A 22,012-nucleotide genomic window follows, 5' to 3' on the forward strand; every position below is an offset into this window, starting at 1 on the left:
TAAGTACTCTGAAATGGTTCAGGATACCATTTTCTATGCTGGCCAGATTAGGTAGATAAATTATTCTGGGGATCTGTACACCCCCCTGGAGGATATCTGAAAATCTTGGTGGGGGGGGCATTCAGAACTTTTAAAGGCAAATAGACATTCAGGAATTTATGTAGCATGTTCCCCCATTTGCAATTGCTTCTGCTCTCCAGCAGAACAGAGCTGTTTTATTACTGAATTGTATGTGTATTTATGGTTTTTAGAGGAAATTTTATTGTAGATTTTAATACTTATGTTATCCACTCAGAGCCCATTCATGGGGAGAGCAGATTATGAATCCAATAAATCAAATCAAATCTTATGTTGCTCAACCCACCCTGATCATAACATGCCAGATTTCTCCTTAAGGCTCTTTAAAAAGGAGTCCAGAGCAGATAGGAATCAAACCTAATTTAAAGGAGCCGAGTGATGGCCGCCAGGCACTAGCATTTCCCTGAATGCGTGCATGAGATCTGCATTTTGTACGCATCCATCATAAGTACACCAATATAATATATAAATTCCCTTTTCTGGAGAGCTGTTTTTATGTCCTGCTATTTTACTTGTTTACTTATGAGTCCGTTCACTATCTCAGATCCTCCCAGGGCCACCTCTTGACTGAGCCCTCCCTTTGTGCTGCTATTTGTCCACAACATGGCCTCACTCTTTTTTGTGTGCCCTCCCAAAAGAGCTATTAAGGACCCCTGTCCTAGGAATCATAGAATCACAGAGTTGGAAGGGGCCATACAGACCTTCCAGTCCAACCCCCTGCCCAATGCAGGATAAGCCTAACCCCCCCTCAATCTCCTCTTCTCCAAATGAAACATTCCCAAGGCCCTCAGCCTTTCCTCGTAGGGCTCGGTCTCCAGACCCCTGATCATCCTCATTGCTCTCTTCTGCACCCTCTCGATTTTGTCCACATCCTCTTCGATACTTCCTCTCGTCCTTCTTGGCTCAGCACCGCTGTTAGGAGTATTGTCATAAGTGTCCTAAAATGATGCTTGTTCTGACCCAGGTCTGAAGGTTGGCTTACCATTGCTAGTGCCCATGAGGCATATAATCTGAGCTGTTCTTTGACTCTTGTGAGATCCCAGCTGCAGATTGGCAAGGTTTCTGGTGCTATTTGACAGCCATGTGATTTCATGTTCCATAACGCCCCACGAATATATAATGCAGATTTCAGATCTGAAAGGCATCCACAGCATGCCTCTCTCTGCCTCAGCTCCTCCTCTCCTATAATTTTCCTTACAAATATGTATGCAATGCTTTCCTTCCAATATGCATTTGAAAAAGGGAGCTGACCAATGAAATCCAAGGATGGAATAAAAGTTGTTAGTCCTTAAAGTACCACTGGATACATACTTCTTGCTAAAATGCAGCTTCTTGGTCATTTCTGTATTCAGGTAAACATGGTGTTATTTTGTCAAAGTCAGTCTAGCACAGTTGGTAGAGAATCTTCAAGCAAGTACCTTCCCTTCTTTATCCAAATATGATCAAATGTTTCCCTCTTGCTTGTTTGAATTCACTGAGTATGCATTTCATGTGAGTCATCGGTTGACAGGCTCTAAGGCAGGATTCCCCTGTGTGGTGCCTGCCAGTAATTTCCCTGGTGCGCACCAAGCTTTTCAGAATGTTTGTTATCGGTTGCCTTCATGCAAATGAAAGGGTTTTCTGTGGCTGCAACAGAAGCTGCAGCCTCTGGAGGATCAGGAGCCTGGGACTGTGGTGCCATTTTTCTCCCTCTCCTCTGGCTTTTCCCCATTCTGCCTTTCTTTTGCAAAGTGAGGATGGAAGTATTGTGTTTGGCTCCACCTCCTGCAAAAGCCATTTGGGGTTTGGCTCCACATCCTGTGTAGAGTATTTTGGGATGGTGCTCTTAAAATTCCAGAAGTGCCTGCAGGCACCAAAAGACTGCTCCGATGCAAGGTTAAGCACACCTATGAGGAATTCAGCCCCAATGAACTTAGCGAGGTTTACTATAGTGCAGCTCAGAAAAGCAAAAACCACATCTGCACGTTTGTCTTAGTTGAGCTAAGCATGGCCTATTGTTTAATTGGCCCATTTCTTCGGTTTGTCCATTTGCGACAAACTTCCTTGATTACTGCAATATTTGGAAAATATTTAATACCTATATTAATGAAACAATTTTTGCATTTAGGTTTTGCATGCCAGCTCAACCCATACACTTCTTTTCTTTGCCATGGACGGGGGAAATGCAGCATTCTACACCATGTGATTTATCTGTCACAAAGAATGCAGTGAAGATATATTGTCGAAGGCTTTCACGGCTGGAGAACGATGGCTGTTGTGGATTTTCTGGGCTGTATAGCCATGGTCTTGGCATTGTAGTTCCTAACGTTTCGCCAGCAACTGTGGCTGGCATCTGAAGATTCTTTTTGTTTTGAGAAAAGGTGGAATGGTTTTCATGTCCCTGCAGCGTAGGAGAAAGGTTAAAGAACAGAGTAGATGTGCTTTCTTGTTCCGAAGTGTTTCCAATCTCCGGGTCTGTTGAAATGTTTCCTCCCCGTAGAGGTGTTCGATATATTGTCGAAGGCTTTCACGGCTGGAGAACGATGGTTGTTGTGGATTTTCCAGGCTGTATAGCCGTGGTCTTGGCATTGTAGTTCCTGACGTTTCGCCAGCAGCTGTGGCTGGCATCAGATGCTGGTGAAACGTCAGGAACTACAATGCCAAGACCACGGCTATACAGCCCGGAAAATCCACAGCAACCAATGCAGTGAAGGTTGATGTATAAATTCAGAACAACCTCATGCATTTAAAGTATTAATCTCAGCTCAAACTCTGCACCCATTTTCAGAGGAGTGAGGGAAAATGTAAAATGCAAGCCTGCGGGTGGCATTTGAGGTCAAGTTGTTGGCAAGGAGAGAGGCAACGGGCAATAGTGTCCAGCTGTGCCATGCCTGTTTGGCAACAGACTGCTCTTGTAGCACTTCAGGTCAGACCATGAAATCATTTCCACAGCTTTCCTCTAGGGACACCTCACACAGGTGAGGAGATCACTTCTACTCAGGGCTTTTTTTCTGGGAAAAGAGGTGGTGGAACTCAGTGGGTTGCCAGCACAGGGGGCAAATCCTGGTGGGAGGTGGTGCCCCTGGTACCACATGCACACGCGCAAAGTGCGTACACGCTCCCAGGACCACACAATGATGTCTCTTTGGGTCAGCTGGAACAAAGGGGGAGTTTTTTAAAGTTTAAATCACCCTAGGTGAAAATGGTCACATGGCCGATGGCCCTGCCCCCTGATCTCCAGACAGAGGGGAGTTTAGATTGCCCTCCATGCCACTTGGCGCAGAGGGCAACCTAAACTCCCCTCTGTCTGGAGATCAGGGGGTGGGGCCACCGGCCATGTGACCATTTTCAAGAGGTGCCGGAACTCCATTCCACCGCGTTCCAGCTGAAAAAAAGCCCTGCTTCTACTGGAATCAGTATCACATTGAGTATTTTCTACCTTGCAGTTTGTTCTTGAACATTTTATATGATTTGTCAGATATTGAAATAACCCAGAATAGCTGGCTCCTTTTAAATGCTTTCATACAGAGCTCAGTTTTGTAGATCACCTTTAAGAAATAATTGCATCATTTTTATGCTGAGGAGCCAAACACACCAAGATAGCTAGCCCTCTGCAAACTGTTATTGCTGCCATCTACTGGCATGATCCCCTTTTGCCGAGCATTTCCCCAACCATTGATTTGAATTACTTGGTCATTATGTAACAACAACAACAACAATAAAAGTTATGTAGAAATGTTCAGAGCTTGCAAGAACATTTGAATGTCATAGTAGATGCCAAATCTGCATATGAAATGCAATTTTGCACCCCATTTTAGCTTCTTCTTCTTGTTTCTTTTTTTTTGGTGTTAAATATACGGTTCGGTTCCTTGCCACTTTTCTTGTACAGAGAATTGCCTCCGGTGCGCCAACATGTGTTTCTCAGAAGTAATGAAGCTCTGATGCACACATGTATCCCTGACATGTTTGTGGGGACTGTACAAAAACTCAGCAGTGGAATCAGCTGCCTGGGGATGTGGTGGGTTCCCCATCCTTGGCAGTCTTCAAAGAGCAGCTGGATGAATACTTATCAGGGATGCTTTAGGCTGTTCCTGCATTAAGCAGGGGGTTGGACTAGATGGTCTGTAAGGCCCCTTCCAGCTCTAGGATTCTTCTGATTCTCCTGCCTTCATTTTTTTCCAGCACACAGGTGCTGCCATCACTTCCTCCTCCTTTATCAATTTCCTCCCTCCTCCTACAAGCACAGGATGAAAACCAACTTCCGTTATTGCTCGCTCACCCCATCAGTGAGAGGAGATAGCTGCTTGGAGCACTGCAGCCACTGTCGCAGGGGAGGCAGGAGTGCTGACCTCTGCTGTCCCTCCCACTGACTGCGTACTTACCCAAATAGGCTTGAAAAGGGCTCACTCCCCAGAGAAGCCCTCCTCAGGCCCACAGCACACAGTACAAGAGGCTGAGCCGTGAGGGGCTGCTGTGCTATGGCAAGTTAGCGTTGTGCCCTCCAAGACTCTTGAGCTCTGGTGTCTGCTCAGTGATGCTGGCCCTGCCCAAGGGCTGACATGTAGATTTCGATAGAGATGGCAGAATGGCACACGCGTTCCTTTGGCATGCTCTAGTCACTTTGTGCCATTGAGGATTGTTGAGGCCATAAGGCTATGTATCGTTTTCTGGATCGAGGCACATGTAGTAATTTTTTTTATCATTGCTGACTTGCTGGTTTTTGCGGAGCTTCAAGTTTAATTAAATTGTTTCTTTTATTGATTCATGCACACACACGCTGAATGGATTTTTTAAAATGCTCATTTTAATGCATATTTTTCTCTTTCCCCCTCCCCCCTCCAGGGACACCCTGGCCAGCCAGGACGCCGAGGTCTACCTGGCCTGGATGGCTGCAATGGTACCATCGGGAGTCCTGGCGTCCCAGGATCAGATGGATTTCCTGGTTTGCAGGGGCCACCGGTATGTTGTAATAAATGTTTATATTTTTCTGAAAGCTGAGAAAGATAATGTTTACTCGGAGCAGTGCTAGGAAAGAGAATTTTCAGCCTGAGCCTCTGGAAATCTGCTGTTAGTAGGGATGCCAGTCCTCCAGTGGGGGCAGAGGATTTGCGCCCCCCCCCCCAGCCCAGCAGGGGGACAGGAGGGGGACAGGCAGGGAGCCACCAGACATGCACCAAAATGACACAGGTGCATGCTGCAGAGGCCCTAATGATGAATGTCATGTGGAAAATTGGAAGCTATAATGTCTTAGTGGAGGCAAATTGTCACCAAAAATAGCATGTTTGGGGCCAGTTTTGGCCCTGCTGAGACCCTTTAGCTTCCAGTTTTCATCCGGAAGTGATGTCATCCGGGCATCAGGGGAGCATGCTTGCAGTAGTAACAACAACAACAACAACATTTGATTTATATACCGCCCTTCAGGACAACTTAACGCCCACTCAGAGCGGTTTACAACATATATCATCATTATCCCCACAACAAAACACCCTGTGAGGTGGGTGGGGCTGAGAGAGCTCCAGAGAACTGTGACTGACCCAAGGTCACCCAGCTAGCTTCAAGTGATGGAGTGGGGAATCAAACCCGGGTCTCCAGATTAGAGCCCCGTGCTCTTAACCACTACACCAAACTGGCTCTCAGTAGGAGTCTGGATCAGGACCAGGTGCTTGCCTTGCAACGCTCCCTCATCCCCCACTTGTGAGGTCATGGGGGCTGGCAACTCTTGCTTTTAGCAGGATTCCATCACTGGGCTATGTGGACCAGTGGTCTGTCTGGGTATAGCTTCATACTTAATATGTTCCTATACTAGCTATTTGATTGTGCTGTGTATTTTCTGTACAGCTCAGCTCTCCTTCTCTGTGTGTGTATCTCATACACCCTGTTGTGGGAAATGATACCCCATTTTTTGCCCTACCTTGTAGTGGAATGTGTGTGACTGTTCCAACCACAAGGGTGAGACCGTTATGTGGGAAGGACCTCCACAGCAGGCCCCACCAGTGTGGCTGAAGTAAACCCGATAGCGTAGGTTGGCTGCGAGGGGGAGCAGTTCCCAAGTGATCGGGTGTGTTTGTATGAAGCTTGAACATGAAATCCTGGGGGAGGGGGCAGGATTTATTACAGCAAACAATGTATTGTTGCTCTCTTTAACTTTTGTGAACAAATACTCGTTTCAGAAGAGCTAAGCTTTGTGGCTTCCAATGAAAATACTTGAGGAGGCCCCGGCTCCTATTTAAACCAATTTCTGTTGTTTTCAAGAGTTTCAATGGGAAGGAAGGCAGCATGGTATAGCCCAATCTCGTCAGATCTCAGAAGCTAATCAAGGTCAGTACTTGGATGGGTGACCTCCAAGGAAGACTTTGCAGAAGAAGGCAATGGCAAACCACCCCTTCTCGCTTGCCTTCATAGCCCCTTGCTGGGGTTGCCATAAGTCGATTATGACTTGATGGCACACACATACACACACACAACTTTCAATACAAAGCAGATCCTTGTTATACTTTGATGGTTCTTTACAGAATAAGCAAATATATTCGCAGTCTAAAGTTTAACACAAGGAGGGAATTAGAGATGGAGGAGAGAAGCAAGGAGATGCATGTGTACCATTCATAACTGCCCAGACACATGTAAGTGGGCATTTAAAGATGAGCATATACCATCTTACTTCCACACTTTTATGTGTTTGCAGGTTCTGTAAGAAACATTAGTGGCACAGCATTTAGTGTTTTCCACAAGCAATGTGTTTGCAGTTTGCTCTGTCCTTAGACTTCATTGCAATTGTGGATAAAGATTGGTGGAGCAGCAGATTCAGGTGGAGGGATCAATGAAATCGGAAGAAGCATATTTTGAGAAGGGATTTTATGCAAGCCCTAGGCACAGGTTATGCCAAGCTGTGGCTTGTTCTAATCATGGTTCAGAACTCAATTCATTCTATAGGTTTCTAATCATACCCTAGCTGGAGCCACTTGGGTGCTTTGCATCCCTCTTGGCACTTTGCTTCATAAGTTGGCCTCTATTTTCATAATGCAGTTGCTTCCGGAGATAAAGTGATGTCTCGAACTATGGTTTGCCAATTGAGATATCACACCGAACATTAGTTCAGCTTTTATACTCTGTTATTTTGCTTGATGGCTGGATGGAGCCTCCAAAGGAGACAGAACTATATCGATGCTTTGAGAATATAGATAGATAGATAGATAGATAGATAGATAGATAGATAGATAGATAGATAGATAGATAGATAGATAGATAGATAGATAGATAGATAGATAGATAGATAGATAGATAGATAGATAGATAGATAGATAGATAGATAGATAGATAGATAGTATTCAATTTATATACTACCCTTCAGGACAACTTAACATCCACTCAGAGCGGTTTACAAAATACATTATTATTATCCCCACAACAATCATCCTGTGAGTGGGTGGGGTTGAGAGAGCTCTAGAAGAGCTGTGATTGACTCAGAATCCCCCAGCATCATATAGAATCCTTGGAATGTTTATGAGATATGAGTCTGGAAAATATTAGGATGACTGAGAGGGTTCCATTAAAATCATCCTGAGCTTTGACATTGGTTTCAGGACCATTCACATGTTATTTTGCTCAGTTTTTCCAGTTCATTTTATGTGTGAGAGACAAGCATGTTCTTGCATTTTGTTTTAATTCAGGGTCGTCAAGGTCCAAAAGGTCTAAAAGGAGAACCTTCCTTTGCCCGAGGAGTTTTTAAAGGAATTCAGGTAAGAAGAAAAAAAGAAATTTATACCAAGAGTAGTACCCAAGCTGTGTATTTGGATCGTACGGCCAGTGTATCTTAAGGAATTAATATGAACCTGCCCAGAACATAAGCCAGCTTATCAGGCTTTTCTCTGTGTAGTCCTGTGGTAGTCATGAAGAGATTGCCTTTCCTATACTGGCTCTATGATTGTGAAACTACTGTCAAGGGAGTCTACTGGCTTCCTTTCTTTAAGTGTTTTTGGCACAAGGTTAAGACAGAACTCTTGAGGTGGATGTTTGGAGGCTTAGTCACAGCCACTCAATCACAGCCGCTTGATCTTAAACCTTCACAATATATTCTAGGGATCAGTGGCAATGTAACAAGTCTCCTTTCCTTTAGCTTAGCTCTGTACAACTTCAAACTTTGAAGTGAGTGTGACTGCATAGATGACATTTGAAGAAAATCAAGTTACAGATAAGCAACCTGCTCATAATCAAAAAGTCTATTTAAGAGGATCAGGAGTACCAGTAAGCAGTCCATGTATTGTTAAAGACTAGAGATGGGCATGAACTGGAAAAAACCGTGCAGTTCGTGGTTTGTTGCATTTCACGAACCACGAACTTTCACGAACCTGCCCCAGTTCGCAAACCGGTTCATTTGGTTCATGAAAATGTCACACCGAGGTCAGCAAATCATCACTCAGCAGAAGGTCACTTCCAGGCCAGCAGAAGGCCACTTCTGGGCCAGCAGAAAGTCTACAGGAAGTCCATTCCCTGTTGCCTAGGAAACTGATTGATTGGTGCCAGGCTGTCTGCAGTGACAAACCAAAAAAACGAACCAAACGAACCGGCCTAAAGTTCGTGGCGGTTCATCAGAAATGGGCTCCGACGAACCGCCAGTTCACAAACCATGAACCGGCCCAGTTTGTCATGAACTTTGGTTCATATTTCGGTTCATGCCCGTCTCTATTAAAGACCTTTACAACATGAAATACAAAGAAGCTCATGTGTTCCTGTACTCAGTTGCCCACACTGTGCATCATGTACCTCAGAGAATGGAAAGTTGAAGAGGAAGGAAAAAAGGGTAGGACCAAGATGACAGATGGTGGTTATCCTTTTCCCTGTGGGGATGTCATCTGGACTGGGGTTATTAAATGTTCAGGTATCTGATGATACAAGTGGACCATGGACCTACACAAGACCAGAGGTTCGATGTTCCAGAAATGGTTACTTGTCAAGGTAGCTAAGCGGGCTTCCAGGCAGAAAACATGGGCCAGAGAATAACAGGAACAAACGGGACAGAAGTCTGAATTTTTTTAGAGGTGGAGTGACTTGAGGGGAAGTGAGATAACTTCAGAACCAAGCCCCTGGATTGGTTGGAGAGGAGGAAAGGGAAAAAAAACTTGAGGTGGGAAGGAAGTGTGCCCTAGAGGGGCTTTCGATACAAAAGACTAGGGATGTGCGTTTCGGCATTCAGAATGCCGAAAGAATGCCGAAACAAAAGTGTTTCGGCTTCTTTCAGGGAATGCCGAAACGTTTCGGGGAATCCCGAAACGTTTCGGGTAGCCGAAAGAAAAAAGCCGAAACGTTTCGGGATTCTTTCGTCTTTCATTCGGCTTTTCAATGGGAAAATGCCTCCGTCTTCCCGGACGTCTGGGGGAGGCATCTTCCCACCGAATAAGCCCAAAATTGGTGGGGACCTTCCTCTAACCCTTCTCTAACAACCACCCAAGTTTCAGACAGATTGGACTTTGGGGGGCCATGTTATGGCCCCCCAAAGCAGGTCCCCCCATCCTCCCATAAAGGAGCATCTTCTTCATTATTTCCTATGGGGAAAAAATGAAGAAGCAGGCTTCCTTTGCCAGGGGTGGCATTTTGCATGCAAAATGCCCCCTTACCCTCAGGGGCCCTTCTCCCACCCCTCCTCCCACCCCCCACCAAGGCTCAGCCTGCTCCCACTTGGGGGGGCCATTTCATGGCCTCCCCAAGTAGGTGCTCTAATCTCTACCACTGACAGCTGGGGGAGGCTTGTGTTGCCAGGGGTGGCATTTTGCATGCAAAATGCCCCCCAACCCTCTGGGGCCCTTCTCCCACCCCTCCTCCCACCCCCCACCAAGGCTCAGCCTGCTCCCACTTGGGGGGGCCATTTCATGGCCTCCCCAAGTAGGTCCTCTCAGCCCCTAAATTCCACCCCTTACATCTCCACACAAACCCAATTCCCCCCAGCTGCCACACACAGACCCAAATCCCCACATTAGCCCCTCACAGACCCAAATCCACCCCCACCTGCCCCACACCCATAACCCCAAGAACAGGCTGGCAAAGGCCAGCCCTCTCCCTTTGTTCCCTATGCTGGGAACTTCTAAACTCTCTTTCCCTGGGCAATTCTGCACAGCCCAGGGGTGCCACAATGGTGGGCACACTTCTGAGTGCCAGCTGGTCCCTGTGAAAGAGCACCTGAACCACAGACACCCTCCCTCAAATTCCCCCACCACCTACAGAGATGGCTGGCCAGCCAGCCCCATTGTTCCCTATGATGGGAACCAACTGCACAACAAAGAATAAAACAAGAACAACACAAAATAAAGTTTTTTAAAAATTATTTTCTCCCTTCCAAAGTACAAGTAGGCAAAGCATTATGACACATAACACCAGCAGTCCCCCACACAGAAAAATAACACAACTCACTTAACATCAGAGAATCACAAAGCACGATTCCTGTCAAAAACACTTTATTTCTTGAACAGCTTTAGGCTACACAGCAGGGGGGGAACACCAAAGGGCATGGCAGCAGTATCTTACACAAAAATAACACAACTCACTTAACATCAGAGAATCACAAAAGCACAATTCCTGTCAAAAACACTTTATTTCTTGAACAGCTTTAGGCTACACAGCAGGGGGGGAACACCAAAGGGCATGGAAGCAGTATCTTACACAAAAATAACACAACTCACTTAACATCAGAGAATCACAAAAACACAATTCCTGGCAAAAACACTTTATTTCTTGAACAGCTTTAGGTTACACAGTAGGAGGGCACAAAAGGGCATGATAGCAATGTACTACAAAAAATAATACAACCCACTTCACCGTTTTTGACAGCAATTGTGTTTGTGTGATTCTCTGATGTGAAGTGAGTTGTGTTATTTTTGTGTAGTACACTGCTTTCCTGCTCTGTGGTGCCTTCCTACTGTGTAACCTAAAGCTGTTCAAGAAATAAAGTGTTTTTGCCAGGAATTGTGTTTTTGTGATTCTCTGATGTTAAGTGAGTTGTGTTATTTTTGTGTAAGATACTGCTTCCATGCCCTTTGGTGTTCCCCCCCTGCTGTGTAGCCTAAAGCTGTTCAAGAAATAAAGTGTTTTTGACAGGAATTGTGCTTTTGTGATTCTCTGATGTTAAGTGAGTTGTGTTATTTTTGTGTAAGATACTGCTGCCATGCCCTTTGGTGTTCCCCCCCTGCTGTGTAGCCTAAAGCTGTTCAAGAAATAAAGTGTTTTTGACAGGAATCGTGCTTTGTGATTCTCTGATGTTAAGTGAGTTGTGTTATTTTTCTGTGTGGGGGACTGCTGGTGTTATGTGTCATAATGCTTTGCCTACTTGTACTTTGGAAGGGAGAAAATAATTTTTAAAAAACTTTATTTTGTGTTGTTCTTGTTTTATTCTTTGTTGTGCAGTTGGTTCCCATCATAGGGAACAATGGGGCTGGCTGGCCAGCCATCTCTGTAGGTGGTGGGGGAATTTGAGGGAGGGTGTCTGTGGTTCAGGTGCTCTTTCACAGGGACCAGCTGGCACTCAGAAGTGTGCCCACCATTGTGGCACCCCTGGGCTGTGCAGAATTGCCCAGGGAAAGAGAGTTTAGAAGTTCCCAGCATAGGGAACAAAGGGAGAGGGCTGGCCTTTGCCAGCCTGTTCCTGGGGTTATGGGTGTGGGGCAGGTGGGGGTGGATTTGGGTCTGTGAGGGGCTAATGTGGGGATTTGGGTCTGTGTGTGGCAGCTGGGGGGAATTGGGTTTGTGTGGAGATGTAAGGGGTGGAATTTAGGGGCTGAGAGGACCTACTTGGGGAGGCCATGAAATGGCCCCCCCAAGTGGGAGCAGGCTGAGCCTTGGTGGGGGGTGGGAGGAGGGGTGGGAGAAGGGCCCCAGAGGGTTGGGGGGCATTTTGCATGCAAAATGCCACCCCTGGCAACACAAGCCTCCCCCAGCTGTCAGTGGTAGAGATTAGAGCACCTACTTGGGGAGGCCATGAAATGGCCCCCCCCAAGTGGGAGCAGGCTGAGCCTTGGTGGGGGGTGGGAGGAGGGGTGGGAGAAGGGCCCCTGAGGGTAAGGGGGCATTTTGCATGCAAAATGCCACCCCTGGCAAAGGAAGCCTGCTTCTTCATTTTTTCCCCATAGGAAATAATGAAGAAGATGCTCCTTTATGGGAGGATGGGGGGACCTGCTTTGGGGGGCCATAACATGGCCCCCCAAAGTCCAATCTGTCTGAAACTTGGGTGGTTGTTAGAGAAGGGTTAGAGGAAGGTCCCCACCAATTTTGGGCTTATTCGGTGGGAAAATGCCTCCTCCAGGCGTCCTGGAAGACGGAGGCATTTTCCCATAGAAAAAAGCCGAAAGAATGCCGAAATAATGCCGAAAGAATCCCGAATCCCGAATCCCGAAAGAGATTCTTGTTTCGGCTTTCAGCTTTAACGATAGAGAATTTTCTTTCGGCTTTCTACTTTCGGCTATAGCCGAAAATTTTTGGCTTGCACACCCCTACAAAAGACTTTCCAGATAAGGAATAGAAAATTAGGGGCGTCTCTTGGGATAACCTCTTAATGTCACTGGCAGGTGAAGGGTCCTATTGTCAGACAAGACAGGAAACTTGTTATACCCAATGGCACCTTGATTGGATCTAAATACTTAGAATTATAGTTATGGATCTGGCAGAACTTGAATTGAGGAATTTCTGTCTAGGCCTTACTTTTGTGCCAGGACTACAACTTTCCACAGCGTAGCTGTCCACCCTTTATATTTCATGTTTTAAGTCACACAAAATGCTCTGCACCCACTTATTCTCCGGCTCAGTTCACCTTCTTTTGTCCTGCAAAAATACTCTGAAACATTTGTCAGACAAGGGTTAGTCAGATCTTGAGTTTTGCAGAACAGGTGTGCTTATTACACACCCACAGGGAAGAGACTAAGACCAGGTCATGGCTCCGATACTGATAACTTACATGAGCCTTTAAGCCAGTGGCAAATACGTTTCCCTTCCGACAATGACATAAGCTCATTGTTAACCAGTTTGGCTTTCAAAATGTAGCTGTCTGCAAGTGTAATTTCTATTTAATCAAAGATATTTATTTATTTATTTATTTTACAGGGAGAAAGGGGTCTTCCTGGACTGGATGGTGGTAGCGTAAGTTTGTTTTTCATAGACATCAGTTTTTATTAACAGCTTGCTATTTTGGGTTCATTTTGTCAAACAGTCAGTTAAGAGAACCAAAGTCTATATACATCTGTACTTATATATGTTAGTTGTCTCAGTGTTACACTATTTTAAAAATCTCAAAATACATACCATATTTACTCGAAAGGAAGGTGACTTTGAATGTAAGACGACCCATCCCTAAAGAAAATGTTATACACCAAACAATTTTTTACTCGACATAACTGTAACTTGTATGCAAATATAAGACAACCGTCTCTTTTGTTATGTCATACCTGGGGGGTGGGGGCGGGAATCCCCTAGTTTTGTGTTTTTATGGCTTGTAGGCCACGATAAAGATTGTACTGTACTGTACTGAACCCTTTATTGGCATAAATACTGTAGTGTAGTCCCCCAAACTATAAGCATTTGGGGTGGCTATGGGCCAGTTCTCACAAACACCTCTGGGATTGTAGCAGTTGTATGCACTGATCTCCAGCTGCTGATATTGCATGAAGAAGGCCACGTTATGATTGGTGGCACATGTGGAACTCTTCATGCATTAGGGCTGCCAGGTCCCCCGGTAGGGGTCGGGGACTCCCTGTTCCCACCCTCTGCCCTCCTGCCACCATTCACCTGGCTGGCAGGATGAAAAGTTGGAGTATTGGGCCTCCTGGGTGCACTTCTGATGCGGCACGACAACACCTCTCTTGGGAGTGATGGCTCCTGGGGCCTATGCAATGATGTCACTCCTGGAAGAGATGTCATTGCACCGTGTCAGGAGTGCACATATACTTCACGTGTATACAAGGAGGAAAAAAAAGGTACTTCTGGGTCCCCCCTCTTGCTTGGGAGGGTAGGAGACCTGGCAACTGAAACTTGAGTTGACATTTAATGCATTTAAAAGAACAGCATGCTAGAAGTCAGACAGTGCTGCACATGTTGTTGAACTTGATAGAGCTGCCCCTTGGCTTAGCAAAGAGTAGATTAAATTGAGTTATGCAGCTAGCTAGCTAGCATAACAAAATATTTTAAATTATTCCTAATAGCTAGTTTTTAAGTATATAAAATTGTATTTACTCATATTTATCCCTTCTTTCTGTGCCCTCCATCTGAAGGAATAGACCTGAGACCTGAGTTTTTTCCCATGTAACTATAAAATGCCATGTCACTGTGTAAAATTCATTCAGTCATTCCCCACTTTTCTTCTCATGGGCACACAAAGTGGCTTGTCGCATCATCCTCCCCTCCTCCAGGTTATCCTCATAACAGCTCTGCTAGGTAGGTTAAACTGAGACTGTGGTGGGCACAAGATTACCCAGCAAGAGGGAAGGCTCTAGTCACCCTCACACTGGTTTTCAGTCAATAAATCCTCACCTCTTGTTTGGGGCATTCCTCAATTAGCCTCCATGTATTAGCTCTTTCGAGTAGGGCAAGGATTGGTGCTAACGAGTGTGTATTTTCCAGCGTTTACAAATGCTTTTCATTACAGGGTCCGAATGGCCGCCCAGGTCCACCAGGCCCTGCTGGCCCAGTTGGGCCAACTGGTGTGAAGGTATACCAGTCCTTCTGTTTGTTCCTTTTGTGGAATTGCACTGGGGTGAAATGGAGATACTTTATACTAGTGATGCTTCTGTAATATTGAAAAGTTGACCTGTTTATCAGTTTATTTTACAGTTCTGTTTTGGCTGTTTACCAGCTGTTTTGTTTATTTGTATTTGTGGAGAAACACCATTCTGTTTGTGGAGGTAACTTTCTACAGGCTGCAGAGGGGAGGGGCCAGTTCTGGAGTAGAATGTGATTGGAGGGAGAGCGAGTCAGTTGGTGGAGGGGAGTTGGGAGTGGACGGTTGGTGGCTGGAGAGTGGAGGGAGGGATGGCTCTGAGGGGAGGGGGAGATCTAGTGTAACCCCAGGGACCAAAGGCTTGGGCCTGCCCTACACAACATCTAATTAGGGCATGAGGGAGACAGAGTAGGGGTTTCTGTTTAGGTTTTATTAGTCCTTCCGTTCACTGTTTATTTATCTGTGTATAGTTAGCAGTTCAATAAATGAGTTTTGGAACTGATGACGGAGGAAAGCTCTTCTGTTCCACACAGTCCCCCAACCGCTTGGGCCCACTAGCAGAGGAGGGGGGTTCGGAGGCTGTCCCACCTAACCAGGACCCCATACAGGGACAGTGGTGGCAGCGAATACCCGGAGACAGGGAAGGGAGACAGCCCCTTCAGGTGCCTGGCCAGAGGCAAAAAGGGAGGGGTAGGCAGAGCGGGGTCTACCAGTGGGAGGAAAGGCCCCGTTTCGCCACATCATTCAACATTTGTATGTTCTTATTCAACATTTGCAGTTTTCTATCCATACCTTTCATTGGATCATAAGTCTTTTTTTTGGTATCAACTGCTGTCCTGAAGCTGAGAGAGCTCGGCTGAGGTCAGCTCAGGTGAAGACTCAGCTAATTTGCAGAGACAGCCTGTAGCTGGATGAGTAACCCAGCCTGGGATCCCATCAGCCACTGACAAGAAGAAACCTTCAATAATTTCAATTTTTTTACCCATTGCCCAGTGCTTCACTTACAGTTAGGGTTGCCAACCTCCAGGTGAGACCTGGAACTATCCCAGAATTACAGTTGATTTCTAGGCAACAGAGATCAGATCCCCCAGAGCAAATGGCTTCTTTGGAGGGTGGACTCTATGGCATTATACCCTGCTGAGGTCTACAGGCTACAGACTAATCACCTTGGTTTTATACTCTAGTGAATTCATCTGCTGGTTGTATTTACAAACAAATTTGTATTTACAAACAAATTTGTTGTTTCATTTGTGTGGTTACATCAATGTATTCTACAGTATATTGGTGTATGTAATTTATTTGGGGGGTGTTTAACCTGACCTTTTTGTGCACTGCCCACCTGACTTTGAAAAATTTTGGACCGTTTAGGCCTCGATTGGGGCCGAAACGGCCTGGATCAGGTCAGGGCCAGGTGGGGGAATGCTCCCCTGCCAGCACCAACCTGATCCTGGCCATTTAGGCCCCAATCTGTGCCAAAACAGGCCTAAAACCCTCCCCTGCATGGCACTGACTTGGTCCAGGCTGTTTCAGCCCTGATCCAGCCCCAAACGGGCCCCAAATGGCCATTTTTGGTCATATGGGGCCCGTTTTGGCTGGGATCAGGGCCCAAACCACCAGGATTGGGTCGGTGCCTGGTGGGGAACCCCTTCCCTGCCCAGCACCAACCCGATCTGGGCCATTTGGGGCCTGATCCAGGCCAAAACGTGCCCAAAATGGCAATTTTGAACTGTTTTGGGCTCTTTTCAGCCTAGATTAGGGCCCAAACGGCCCTGATCAGGCCACTGCCAGTGGAGGAACACTCCCGCCTCTGGCAGCAGCCGGATCCTGGCCATTTCAGCCTGATCAAGGGTCGTGGCATATGCAAATGGGTTATGCTAATGAGTTCCTGCAGCTCTTTTTCTACGAAATGACCCCTGTTGCAAGCAAAAGGGTCCTCATAAATGTGGAACGTTCCCTCTTCCTTCTGAGACCTCCAGAAAGCAGATGCTCTGATTCCTGGAAGTCCCAGGGACAAAATGAGGTGTGGATCATATGGGGCTGGTGTGAAGGTGACAAATCTGATGGCATCGCCCTTCATTGCTGTTCCGCGGGTGGAGTTTCTGTTGAGGCAGAAGGCTTCCTCCACACAAGAAACAAGTGATGGCGATGTCACCCTCTCCACAGTCCGCCCCCCACTTTGTCCCAAGCGTGCCATTGAATTCTGAGCATCCACTTCACCCAGGAGACTGCTGGAAGAAGTGATGGGGGGGAAAGATCTACAGTTCTGAGCATCACCCATTTGCAGTTCATAGGATACAATCCATTAGACCAAATTAAAGTTGCAAGAAGCAATTAAAATTCTCTTGTTTACCTTTTAGGGGTTGCCAGGCCGGCCTGGACCCCCAGGTCTTAAAGTAAGTAGGCTTGATTCCCCTTTTTATTTTATTTGTTGTTATTTCGCTTTTAAACATTTCCATCCATAGATAAACAGCATTTTTTAAAAAAATTCTGTCATCAGTTTATAGTATAATTTTTTAAGCTTTTAGAGTAAATGTCTCTATTCTTCATAGGCTATTTTAGGGGAGTTTGAGATTATTTTTAAAGCTAGTGTAGATCTTTTCTCCCTCTTAAGAAATACTGAAGTTCTTGAAAGCTGTGCCTGGTGTAGGTTTGGGGGTTCACATGGGCAAGATGCCCTCAGTGGGACCACTTCCTTTCCAGTGCTCATTCATTTGCCCTCTGCCTGTGGACGCAATCCCCGTTGCTGTCCAGAAGAAGAGGCTGATGTGAATGGTGATAGCTGCTCTTGGCACTGCTGCCTCTCTCAAAGAGCAGACAAAAACCACCGAGAGGAGAAGCAACAGGGTGAGGAGCCTCCAGTTCTTGGCCTCCTACCTTAGCATGGACCTTGCAGCACACACCCCAACCCCGTCCTGTTTGAAGGAAATCAGTGAGCTTCCCCCAGTACTTTGTACAGCTGTGACCTCTTCAGCCACCTCCTCTAATTATTGTAATTATTTATCTTCGAAATATATCAGAAAAAAAGGATTTAGGATCTGTTATCAAATTCTTAACTAGTTCTGAATTGATTGCCTGTTTTGGGGGAAAAAATATTTCATCCGCTGTACTAGATCAGTTCTTCTAAATTGTGGCTGGGTTGAGGCGTAACAACAAACCATGGGTTACAGCTACATGGAGATCTGTGAGTTTGCCTGATCTCCCCCACTCCCTGCCCTTTTGGGCTGCCAGAGGATTCCTTATTCTTAGCTTTACAACAATCCCTAACTAGTTGTTACAGCCACACTTGCAAGATATGATTTGAACTTTCCCTGCAAACAGTGACTCAACCACTGTTTCAAATTCTGATTTGCAGGGAAATCATAGTTTGCCAACATAGATGCAATGGCAAACAGTGGTTTGTTTAGAAAGTGGAATTCTCAAATTATTTTGCCATAAGGGACAGGAAGAGATAGGCCACAAAGCCTATCCCATATGGCCTTGTTTATTCACAAACCCTCATCCATTCACAAACCATGGTTCGCCCCTTGCATGGGAACCAAGCGAGTAAGCCAGGGTTTAATCATTGCTGCGCTGAAGCTTGCAAGAGTCTGACGATAATTACTTCATTGAAAGGTGGTCGTTTTCTTGAATGATACATTCATTTATGCATTAAGACCAGATGCTCTTTTCTCTCATCGATTTGTTCTTATGCTTTTGGTCTGCTGTGGTTTATGTCTAAAACACTTCTAAAGATGTTTTTTAAAAATGCAGGTTTCTTTGTTGTTTTTTGTTTTATTCCTTTATTTACAGGGGAACATGGGTTTGGGTTTCCAGGGAGAGAAAGGGGAAAAGGTAAGTTCCATTTGTTTACTCTTCCTTTGTGCTAATGCATGAAATATCAAGGTATACGTCAAGACAAACCAGCGATATGCACAGGTTAAAGAGTAGAGCTTTGACTTGAGACACCCAGGTTTAGATGTGGGGACATGTCAAAGCGGGACATATCAGATGGAATCAATTCATTGGCACTTCGCATGCCAAAAGCCCTGGGTTTAGTCTTCATGTAGCAGGGCTGGAAAGGACTTTGGTGTTCAGCCCCAGAGAGCCAAAGTAGGTGAAACTGAGCTAGGTAAGGAAGCTTCAGATAACTGCTTGGTTATGATGCTCATCCACACAACCTTTGGACCTAACCAGACGGTTTTGCAGAGTTATTGTGAAGTTCAATGCAGGATGGAGAACATGGACACCTGGGTGACGTGGATCAAAAGGCAGGCTAGAAATGTAGCAGTTTTTTTAAAAAAATAAAGCTGAGCTTTTAGTCATACCTAATATAAAACAGCTTGTATGTTTGCATTTCTCAAGCTGAGGGTTTTTATGAGGAGCAGCTGCCTCTTGGAGCACCTTGAAAGCAAGGTCATATGCAATGTAATTAATAATAATGGCTTTTACCTAAAGCAGCACGTGGAGTTCTGCTCACCCAACAGGGCTTTCCTGCAACCCTCCTGGTGTCTACCAAAAAAGCCAATCCTGGAGACGCCCCCCCTTGCCCCCCATGTCATGCTGTGTATCCTCAGAAATTGCAGCCAGGGAAGTGTGGAAAGGAATTGGAGAACCTTCTGCATGTGCTAAGAGTCCTTTGGAACCAAGCCACGAGTAACATTTACTATTCTCATGATAAACTCCACTTTGTGCCTTTCTCTAAGATTTGGGCCTTCAAAGGGCAGTTGGGCAGCAGCCGTGTTTGGCAAGCTGGTCCCATTGCTGTTCTCCTGCAGGCAGACTGAAAGATCTGTGCTCACTGTTACCCAGGAAATAAAGTGCTTGTTGGGATCTGGCCATCTGCTTTCTTAGGCAATGACTTCCCCAGATGTCAGCAGCTGTCAACAGAGTGTTAACCGGAAAGCGTTTATTATTCTCTTACTGCCACAGTAGCTAACCCCAGTCTGTTTCTCATTAAGAGTCAGTGTGGTGCAGTGCATGGCGGCTGCTCTTCAGGCATTGCCGCTCTTGCGGGTTTCCCAGCTGGCCTGGATCAAGCTGTTGATTGTCAGCCTCAATGCCCTGTCTGTCAAATGGGGGGTGGGCAACTCCAGGCCTCCATATTGCTCCTCTGCATTACCAGTGAAAGCAGAATGAAAAAGTTAGGCGTTTGTCATCTGATTAAAGAAATCTTCAGATGATTAATCCTGTGCAATTTAGTCTTTTAAATGATTACCTGATTAATAGTGCCATCCTAAGCAAAGTTATGCTCTTCTAAGCTCATCGGCTTCAATGAATTTAGAAGGGAGTAGCTCAGCATTCAATGGCACTGAAAATCTGCATGTGTTTGCACAGAAGAAAACCCAAGCATGCGTAATTTATTTTGGGTTGGACTTGGTAGAAGCACTTGCAGAAGGAACGGGGAGAGTGGATCTTCCCTGTCTTCCCCCTCCCACTCTGCACACCCCAAAAATCCTGCTGAGGGCTGGAGGACCCTTGTAAAGAAAATACGCTGCCACACAAGGAGCTGTGGTAGAGACAAAATCAGGATCTGAAGTGGGTGAATAAATGCCCAGCACCTCCAGTTAAAAAGGACCTAAGGTAGTGTGGGAAAGTTCCTTTCTGTGCCTTAGATCCTAGAGAGAGTTGCTAGTGAGAGTGGACTATACTGTCAGCTAGCGGACCCAAAACTTGCTCATATTATCACAGCCGTTGTAATAATAACTGTGCTTATATAATGCTCTTCTAGACAGATTAGTGCCCCACCCAGAGCGGTAAACAAAGTTAGATCATTATCCCCACAGTGCAAGTGGGTCTGAGAGGAGTGGTTTACTCAAGGCCACCTGCTGAGCTCATGGCAGCAGAGAGATTCAAACCAGCAGCATTCTGATTCGCAGCCCAGCCACTTAACCACTATGCTGCAGCAGCTCAGTAGAAAGGCTTTTGCATGAAGAAGGCTCAGAGTTCAGTCTCTGGCATCTCTTGTTGAAGGATCTCAGTTAGCGGGAAAGACCATTTTTTTGCCTTGGTCCCTGGAAGGTCCCCTGCCAGTTAGAGGACCCAGTTCTGAACCCGATGGACCAGTGGGGTGCCTTAGCATAAGGCCATTTCATATCTTCCCCAGTGAATCCCACAGACCCTCTAATGCAAGGACTCTGCATGCATTTTAGCTAACCAGGGATCTTTGTTTCCAGATGGATTTTTTCCTGTCAGTTTGGAGCATGATGACATGTACAGGGTGTAAAGTGAGTAGCCTCCTGTGAATGGAGGTCTCTTTGCAATGAGTCCAAAATATTTTAACCGTATTCATGTTTTCTGTCCATCCCACTGCCCACTAGGGAGATGTGGGGCTCCCAGGCCCTGCTGGACCTCCACCTTCCACTGGGATACTGGAATTCATGGGGTTCCCCAAAGGGCAGCAAGGAGCAAAGGCAAGTTCATCGTGTCTTAAATGTGTTGGTTCTGTGGTGTTGGTGCTGGTGTTGTTGTGGTGGTGGTGGTGGTGGTGTTGATTCTGAGGATGCCCCCCCCCCCCGCCTGCAAAGGGGGGAAGGCTGGATGAAACCAGTGAATTAAGACAACCTTCACGCCATGTGGAAAATGCAGAGAAAGCCTTTTCTACTTGGTAAAGGCCCTGAAATCATCATGCACATAGTGGAAGAAAATAATACCAAATATGTGTGTAAAATTGATGACCATGTGGCAGAACATCCCACCACGTGGTAAGCCTGTTTTCATCCTCTGTCACACCCACTACAGGTTTACAAGTTGTGGCATGGCCAGGTTATGCTTGTGCTTCGATTTTGTTTCGGTTTTCCAACTACCTTGACTCAAAGGGCTTTAAGTTGCTTAGAAAGGAAACATAATTCTTCTTTGCGTGAGGAATATGATTTCCCTTCCTGCCCCCAATGCTGATGCTCTATATTATTCATAAATCAGTGGTGGCCAAGCAGAGAGCCTTTGGTGGTAGGTAGAGACAGTAATGGATGTTGTTGATAGCACACTGGTTCCCCAGAGACAGTAATCCGTTTAATTTCTCTGATAACGCTAATCAGGGCTTTTTTTCAGCAGGAACACAGTGGAACGGAGTTCCAGCACCTCTTAAAAATGGTCACATGTCTGGTGGCCCCGCCCCCTGATCTCAGCGGCACGGAAGGCAATCTAAACTCTCCTCTGTCTGGAGATCAGGGGGCGGGGCCACCTGACATGTGACCATTTTCTCCGAGGGCAACCGTCTCAGTTCCACCACCTCTGACCATTTTCGCCGAGGGCAATTTAAACTTTAAAAAAACTCCCCCCTTGTTCCAG

General features: G+C 46.0%; 1 protein-coding gene across 1 annotated transcript in view; it reads left to right on the forward strand.

Moving 5' to 3' along the window:
• Positions 1-22,012, forward strand: part of COL4A6 (collagen type IV alpha 6 chain) — a 294,347-nt gene that overhangs the window by 183,156 nt on the left and 89,179 nt on the right. Inside the window, exons 6-12 of the mRNA XM_054996028.1 lie at positions 4,900-5,016; positions 7,725-7,793; positions 13,138-13,173; positions 14,675-14,737; positions 17,104-17,139; positions 18,536-18,577; positions 21,043-21,135. Coding sequence (XP_054852003.1) covers positions 4,900-5,016; positions 7,725-7,793; positions 13,138-13,173; positions 14,675-14,737; positions 17,104-17,139; positions 18,536-18,577; positions 21,043-21,135 — 456 coding nt within the window. The remainder of the gene's footprint in view (positions 1-4,899; positions 5,017-7,724; positions 7,794-13,137; positions 13,174-14,674; positions 14,738-17,103; positions 17,140-18,535; positions 18,578-21,042; positions 21,136-22,012) is intronic.

This window comes from Eublepharis macularius, chromosome 13 (assembly GCF_028583425.1).
Source record: "Eublepharis macularius isolate TG4126 chromosome 13, MPM_Emac_v1.0, whole genome shotgun sequence".
Classification (NCBI taxonomy): domain Eukaryota; kingdom Metazoa; phylum Chordata; class Lepidosauria; order Squamata; family Eublepharidae; genus Eublepharis; species Eublepharis macularius.